The sequence below is a fragment of the Periophthalmus magnuspinnatus genome, chromosome 22, assembly GCF_009829125.3.
Source record: "Periophthalmus magnuspinnatus isolate fPerMag1 chromosome 22, fPerMag1.2.pri, whole genome shotgun sequence".
Classification (NCBI taxonomy): Eukaryota; Metazoa; Chordata; class Actinopteri; order Gobiiformes; family Gobiidae; genus Periophthalmus; species Periophthalmus magnuspinnatus.
Genome location: NC_047147.1, coordinates 10,156,755 through 10,165,386, shown reverse-complemented (window position 1 = coordinate 10,165,386; position 8,632 = coordinate 10,156,755). Strand labels below are relative to the sequence as shown.

The window sequence follows — 8,632 nt, the reverse complement described above, 5'->3', positions numbered from 1 at the left end:
ACAATGACGCGGTTATGTGTCCACAGATCACGTAGACTTCACAAAATGAATAATATGTCCCCTGAAGTCGCACTGCACCGGATCACCCCGGAGCTTCGGCCGCTGCTGTGCAATGTGGTCCGAAATGGACGTGTGGGACTGGACTCCACTAACTGCCTCCGTGTTACAGACCTCAAAACTGGGTGAATTTATCTGTCCATGTTTATCTTGATGATACAAAAGTCTCTTCTTATGCGCTGTATTTATATGACAAAAACACATTGTACCAGTCTGAATTCCTCTTGCTCTTGGAAAGTGTCTTGTGGACCAGAACAATGCAAATTCTTGTTTAAATTAAATCAGTTGCAAGTGTTTATGGGGTTAGCGTTTATTTGTCGTTGTCAAGCAAAATAATGAAAATAGTCTGGAGGTTAATTTTGACACCCAGAACCAGGCAAAACAATTATTTTGAACAAAGACCACTTTTACACTCTTACATAATCTCTGTTATTGGTTGAACTGTGTTCATTCATTATATAACATGCTTTATTTTGTTTGCAATTTAGATGATAACTGTACATTTCTTTTCTGGTCAGATGTACTTCATTGACTCCTGGACCATGTTGTGATCGTTTCAAGCTCCACATCCCTTATGCTGGAGAGACATTAAAATGTATGTACCAACTTCTTGTCACTTTATTCATTGAAAGATAATGTTTTATTTTATTTACTTTTTTTGGTCAAAGTTCATATAAAGCCTGGCTTATGAACATTTTCCCTTAAGATATTTATTGATTAACACATTTTTCAGCTTAGTGCCCACAGGCTCAACACCAAGTAATTAAATACAGAATGTTAAATGCTCTCAACGTGTAAGTTTTACTGGCATTTAGATGCTTCATGGTGTCAAAACATGCGCTCATTCTAGTTTAATCAAGCACATGTATAAATTCCCATTGGTATTCTTTCGCCTATGACACTACAGATATAATGCAAACATAAACATAAACCCCAATAGTATATGGTTGTAAAATGAAGATCATTTGTTTGCCAATAAATAAGCAATGCCCAAATAAAGACTATTATTTCAACATACTGGGAATAATTTTCTATACATTACAAATAATAGTGGATGCTATGAGTGCTACATTTTTAATTTTAATAAATGGTTATAATGAATCAGTTTCATTAGTTTATCATTATGTTAATAGTAAGTAGTTCTATACAGGAAATTGTGGCAAAAAAATGTTGTAGGTTAAGAAGTGCATAGTTCTAGAGGGGAAGAACAATCTGCTTATTTGGCAATTTTTCCAAATTATTTGTTCTAGCAATTAATATTTACAACATGTTTCAGAATGTTATGACTGGAATTTTGCTATTCAAGGAAATCGAACTGAATCACACATTTCTACATCAAGTTGTCTTATTATAGATAACAATGTTGAAAGACAAATACATAACATTATTTATGTAGGTGTGGAAATATTGCCAATTCTGCTGGAAGAAAAAGTCAAACCAGATTTTCCCAGAAAATGTTCATCTAATCCAAGCTGTGTGTTATGTATAGATACATTTCTTCAATCTCAAATGTATTTTAGGGGATGCCTAGTTAAATTAAACATTTTTGTATGCAGTTTGCTCATTTGTTTTATGTATGTCATGAATAAGAAAATACTAAAAGGTCTATTTAATACAAATCATAACCCCCTGCCCCCAATTTTGTTTCTGATCATCACATTTTGGTTAGTGCCTTCTGTTATTACTCTCTCTATTCTTCTATTTCTGTTATGGTTTGGACAGAATTTTTTATTACTTGTAAGTATAATGTTTATTGTTAACAAAAAACTTCTATTAATTTCTTTTATCTCTTTTTTTAGGGGATATTATATTTAATGCACAATATCCGGAGCTGCCTCCTGATTTTATCTTTGGAGAAGATGCTGAGTTTCTTCCTGAGCCCTCAGAATTGCCTGTGAGTCCACACACTTAACTACTGTGTCAGACTGAAAGATTTGAGACACGCTGTAGACATGGTTCTTATTTTCTTGAATATGTTGCAATAACTTGCATTTCACTGTTCATTGTACTTTTTGTTTCGGCTTTACTGTTTATCTACAAATCTGGAAAGTTATTCAATTAGTCTAAACAAGACAAAGGGGGAATGTCATGTCCATAGGCCATTTAAAGAAGTGCACTAAGTGAGTGTGACGTCACCCATAGAGTTTGGCTCCAGCCAAATGAAGCTCGTTAAGGCGAGCAGTTATAGGGTGGATTTGGAGCCGAGATCCGTATTTGCAATTATGACCGTGAGCACTACAGCAACCAAGGAGCCAATCCAGAGTGAAGTTGTTGAAGGTAATGCTCCTTCCTGCCCACACCATTGGTCTAGCAGGCGGGTGCTTAGCCAGCTTAATGCTGTCAATCAAACCTGTTGCTAACACTAGTGGGAGCGACCTTGGGGAAAGAAGGTGCCTCATGGTCAAGGTTCATATCTTGATTCACTGACAAAATAGCCAAATAAAAACACCAGGATTTTATAGCATGGATTAATGCAAGCATTTTAAGACTTGCAGCAGTTAAAGAGAGAGGGGTGACGGTTTTTTAATATAAAATAAATTGGAGCCAGAGTTGACGGAGCCGGAAGCAAGCCCATGTCATGCTCACTTCCTATTTGGAACATGGTGGTTAACAGGTTAGCTATGTCTGTGTGTTTGTGTACACGTATGTATGTATGTATGTATGTATGTATATGTATATATATATATATGTGTGTGTAGTGATTATTACATTGTCTTCTATTTTGCCAGTACAAAAGGATTTTGTAGCGTAGTCAGACAAATGTAGATGCAAATTGCTTTAATTTGTGGTTTCAAAGCTGATATTAAACCTTCAACTGCTTGCATCACTTTTTAAATCGGGATTTCTTGTGTTTAGGAATACTGTCACCTTACTGTCCAAATGCTATTAAGTTAGCATCCATTTTTTTCATTGAAATACGGTCAGGAAATCATGCAGCTCTCAGACACATTCCAAAAACATATTAAGACCTACATGAAAAAAAAACGGGGTATTTAATTTATTATTTTTCTTTGGACAACCATTTTAAAAAGTATATGCCATATTATGGAACTTGGCTTGTTTTTTTCTTCTACTCCAGGTCTATTTTTAATGCAGCCTTGCACGGAGCAGCTAAATTCCCCTGTTTGTGTCAGTGTCTGGGAGAGGGGAGTGTATTGCTCACCGTCTCAGCGAGATCCAGCTGTGCACATAAGGGGAAGTACCTCTGCTGAGCCAGTACTTGGCAGCCCGGCACTTGTTTATTCTCTCGCTTATATTGTGTTTCGTAATCCTGCGTCTCCCACTCCCGCTCCTCTTTCCAGCACTCTTTCTGTTAGTACAACCCCCTCCTTATAAAAACTTCCCAGCACTTCATTAGATTAACCCCAAGAAGTTTTTACCACCAGTTTTTGGCTTCTGGGAATTCTCTTAAAATAAACCAGGTATCTGAAAGAGCACCTTGTTTTTGTCAAATTATTACCGTACACAGTAGAGCAACAATAACATTCTTGCTCTTAAGAGATCAAACCAGGTAACTTATAGCTTGATAGTTTTTGTCCATTTCAAGTAAGCATTAGGGTTAATTTGAGGTCTTCTGTTGACTTCTTGATGTCTCAGCAACACATTGCTCTTGTTTACAGTCAACCAAAGCTATCATTAGCTGCTCCTTTTAGCAGTGTGTTTTTCCCTGCCTTGAGTGATGTAACATAGTTCAACCAAACATATAGCACCCCTATTACATTCCTTCTCTATTTTATGCTCTCTTTTATAGTATTTGGCGTGCACATGAAGCCTGGGTTTTGCCATGCTTATGTTTTATGAAGAACATTTCACAAATGAAATAACCCACAATGCTCCGTTTTAAGTAGAGTTCCTTAAATACAATCTGCCACAAGAAGCTGAAACTAATTCATTGAGGTCAGTTGGTGCATTGTTGCTTTTATTTAAAATTGTTTTTAAGTAAAAGTTAAGACTCTCAAAAAATGCATGTATATGTGGCTACATATATATAATATATAAAATGGCAATCCATCAGAAATGTGCTGAAGCATTAATGGACAATCTCACTTTCTCAAAGACAACACTCTTTTTGCAGTCTTTTTTTTTAGATCTCCCTGCTCTACGTGAATTTTATTTCTTATATGTCTACACCAAAAATGTAAAGAATACCCCCCCCCTATTATTGATTATCAGTATCTAGTTATGGCATGTGGAATTAGATGAGTTTCTTAAATGTCAGCCAATATGGCCGACTAACTGTTTGATATAGAGTATTCCTCCAGTTATGTTTTAACTTTGTTTTCATGTGTCCTATGATTCTTCCAATTTTCATTGGCCTATGACAAAGTATATGTGTCCCATCCCTTAGTGGTTATTTAAACTGTAGAACCATTTTGTGTGAAAATAAATTTAAAAAAATGCAAAAATAAATAAAAAACAATGAAAATAGATTTTTCACTAAAATGGTTGACTGTCAATTATTGTGTGCTTTGGTTAATGTTTAGTGGGTCTTTTCGCTCTCCATTGCGTGATTTGAACCACAGCAGTTTGAATGAGCTGTTTGGATGACCCTAGACGCAAAACTCTAAAAATTAGGGCATGGGTCAAATTAGTTTTATGATTAGGGGCACATAAAGGATTTTTCTGCAAAAATGTAACCATTTCTTTTGAAGTGATTCAAATTTGAGCTCTGTAGGCCAATGCCTGTGGCTGTGAGAAGTCATAAAAAACAGGAAATTAAGGAGTTTTTCAACGGCGTGCTATATGGAAAATGTAAGGATTATCCCAAGAAAAACTGATAACTTCAAAAAATCTGTCTGTAGATGTGGCATGTCAAATCTGAGCTCATTTGGACCAAAAAACAAGGACTAGATATGTTTTATGAATACACAGCCAAAACTATGACGATCCAATTTGGCTGACTTCCTGTTCATCTCCCCTCTCATAGGGGTCCACTTCTAGGTTGCGCTGTTGAGTTAGTGGACATTGGACATTCATGCGCTTCCCATTTTAACATTTTGTGTTGGGCTTATTTTTTTTATTTTTATTTTTTTTATACCCCCATGTGAGACTTTTCGTTGATGTTTAGGGAGTCAAAAATGTGATTTTTTTTTTTTTTTTTTTTCAGGAAAAAAAATGTAAATTGAAGAACAATACTCCTCTTTAGGTCTCAGGCCAATTATAGTGAGTAATTGTCAGTGGTCAATCAAATCTATCTTTGGGACACATCATAAATACATTAGATTTCATATGAAAAGATAACTCATATTTGATTTGCAGCAGCAAAGTAGCAGTAGAATAAATATGATTAATAAATAAAATAAAAAGCACAACAAAAATATAACCCTTCAAACAGATAATCTTAAAGTTTTATTGTACAATTTGTGACTAATTTTTCATATAATTGAGCAACTAGAAAAGTCATAACCACACCTATGCACACATGTGGACATGGACACAGGAAGGGTGGTGAGCTGGAGAGCAGTTCTACAGAATGTTACATCATCAGTCCTTGTTCTTTTCCCAATACTGTGGATAATTAACTTTAATATAGGAATCCATTTTAAGCACAACAGTGTCTAATTAAAAAAACAAAACTAACATTGTGGTTATTTGTGATCAAGTAATGAAAATATGATTTGTTTGGCATCCCTTTAACCAAAGCGAGTTATACAGGAAAATGTTGTTTATTTAAGGTATATAGTCACTTCAGTATGGGGAAACCATGAAGGCATTTTGTGTTTTGGCACAGCATAAACAGCAAATCATGTGTACTTTACGTCACTGACTAAGATTTGAATTAACAGCCAAAGTTCTCATTAAAATGTTGGTTAGGAAAAATGCCAAGTTCCTTTTTCTTTTAATGTGGTAGTACAAGTTCTGAGGGTGGAACCTTATGTGCATGACCTGACCGAATTATAAAACCTCTTCTTAGTCCCCTAATACTGCTATTTATCTAGCCCTCTGTCCCATTCTTTGAGCACACTGTATCATTTGTCTGGTCTAGACTTGTTCAGTGATCCGTGCTGGCTCTAAACTGCTGGGAGTTCCCCTTGTGTTGCAGCGTTCTCTGTCAAACAATGTGTGCTTCAGACCAAATAGCCTTCCCAAATACACCTTTTCTTCCAAGGTTAGCCATCCCACACAGCGCACTATCCCCATGTTAGCACTAAGAGACAGGCTCTGCCTAGTTAAGGTGGAAATTCCAACTCTGGTTCTTACCAGTGTGTGTGTGTGTGTATTTATTGGTTGTTTGGCTCTTTTCAGCCACGAAAAGCAGCCAGAAGTTTGCAGCATTTGTTAATTAACTGAGCTTGGTCTAAGTTCTCCATTATCAGACATAAGCTTCTAACCTTCAGCTAGAAATATATTTTTAAAGTTATGCCATGTAATCTGGAGGTGGCATCACCCATATAATTAAAACAAATATAAACCATACTTCAGAACATTAGATGAGTTTTATGCCCTACTTTATAGCCAAAAGAACAACATTTTCATGGAGACTAGCAGGACCAGTCAGTAGAGTCAGGTTTGTGGAGAAGTCCTTTGACAGTAAGGATGCGTTTTTTAATTTTTTGATTTTTTTCTACATTTTTCAGTAACAATCAAACAAATATTCTTCCTGCATCACCCTTTTCATCATATTTAGATATTTTATCTGTACAAAACGTATTGTTGTAAAATATTGTCACCAACTTTGAAATCTCTAATGAGTCTCTTGCATGCTTCATTAACTTGTGTCCCTCCTGTGGATGCACATTGCAATATTGTGTTTGTATTTCTGCTCCACCAAGATAGTGGATTGTGCTGCCATTCCAAGCCATTCCCGTCAAGGATCAGGAAACATTCCCGACTTGACTTTACCCACTGGCGAACCTGAATGCCAGCTTTTGGTGAGCCCTTCCTCTCTGTACCGCTCCAGCCTGTCCCCTGATAGTTTGTAACAATGGAACTCAGATGTCCCGTAAAGAGAAATCGTGTCAACCTGAGCAGAGTGCACCACTGTTGCTCTGCTTCCTTCCGGCTTTAGTGCATTCCAGCTTTTATTAGACTTTATTACTGGCAGTGTTCACTTGTGAATGGATATAGCGTTTGTTAACAATACTGGCAAATGCAATTGTGAGACTAGATCTACGTATCTAGTGTGCATGCTACACCCAAAACATTTTTTTCATAGTGTAAACACAGTGTGTGGGTTAAATTCTTGCTGCACTAAGCATTTCAAGCTTCTCAAAGTTACCTACTATTCATATAGTCCTCAGTCATATGCTTTTCTTAATAATGGTGAACTACAGCTGACTTAGAAATAAAGTGTGGGTATCATGTAAAACCCTTGTGTCATACCACCACTAATCGTATAGTCATACAGCATGCATGGCAGGCAAAGGGTCTTGCTCAGGGACACAGTCAGTATGCAGTGCTTTATTATGGGGAGAATGTCCACATTTTACAAGTGTGTTTTTATTTTTAATCAAGATTTGATAATGTAATATTTTTAACCTGCACTAAAGCACACACAGAACCCCATGTACTGTTCCTGAGGAAAAGTGCTTTTTCTGTCAACAAGTTGCTGTGCGTTGGACACAGCCCATACAGAGCCTGGTGAGAAAGCGCACGGCTGAGAGCGCCAAGTGTCTTAAACACATGACAAGAGCAATTTAGCATGATCTTAGACTTGGCACTCTCCGGGGGCGAAACAGGGTGTGAGCCCACACTTGAATTAGAGACTAACAGAGATTAATTTAATACTTGGGAGTTTTTTAATGCCTCACACTTTCAAGTCTACAGCGATTTATTGGATCAGGTTGCCAGCATCTATAAAAATCACATTTTAAGACGTAAAAACAAATATCTTCTCTTGGCCTATATAATTATCTTGCATTCTCAGATGCCAGCCCCTCTCTCATTGGCCTCAGATAAATATTGGATCGAAGATGGTACAGACGGATGGCACAGGAAGACATAATTCTGTCAACTTGGGTCTATTCACTGTGAATATGCCCAATTTAGGTGTACGTGTTGTTCTTAAAGGGTCTTAAACACCGCCTTTGGACAATTTTTCTCTTCACATTTACAGAGAAGTCCTAACATGCCAGTGTCAATGTCCCATGCATTTGTATTTTTGGACTAATATAATAAAGCACTTGTCTGTCTGAGGCTGTTGAAAGCATATTTGAAGCATAATAACCACAGATGGTCAGTACCAGATGCCTCACTTGCGAGACATCCACTTTGATAATTGAAAGTAGACAGAAGGTTCATTGATTGCACTGGATTTATTTCCACACAGTTATGTTGACTGTGGCAGGTATCGCGCCAAGCTTATAGGTGTAGTTATTGTACTCTTGTAAATATGTAACTTGATGTTCCTATAGCCAGACAAGCAATCAGGAAGACATCCAGCGTATTTTTCAGGTTGTCCTTGAAGTTGCACACTGTCTTTTGAGCCCTTGAGCCAGCAATCTTTACTAAATAATGAATAAAAACTGTTTATTTTAGTAGTATTTTTCTCCCTTTTCAAACAAATACATACTATACACATAATGAATTAGTTTTATCCTCCTTTACTAAAAGGGTGTGAATAGTTACTTCTCAT

At 36.7% G+C, this 8,632-nt stretch overlaps 1 protein-coding gene across 1 annotated transcript in view; it reads left to right on the top strand.

The window, feature by feature from the left end:
- Positions 1 to 8,632, top strand: part of babam2 (BRISC and BRCA1 A complex member 2) — a 48,109-nt gene that overhangs the window by 371 nt on the left and 39,106 nt on the right. Inside the window, exons 2-4 of the mRNA XM_033988601.2 lie at positions 27 to 182; positions 576 to 652; positions 1,857 to 1,951. Of these exons, the coding sequence (XP_033844492.1) occupies positions 46 to 182; positions 576 to 652; positions 1,857 to 1,951 (309 nt within the window). The 5' untranslated portion in view covers positions 27 to 45. The remainder of the gene's footprint in view (positions 1 to 26; positions 183 to 575; positions 653 to 1,856; positions 1,952 to 8,632) is intronic.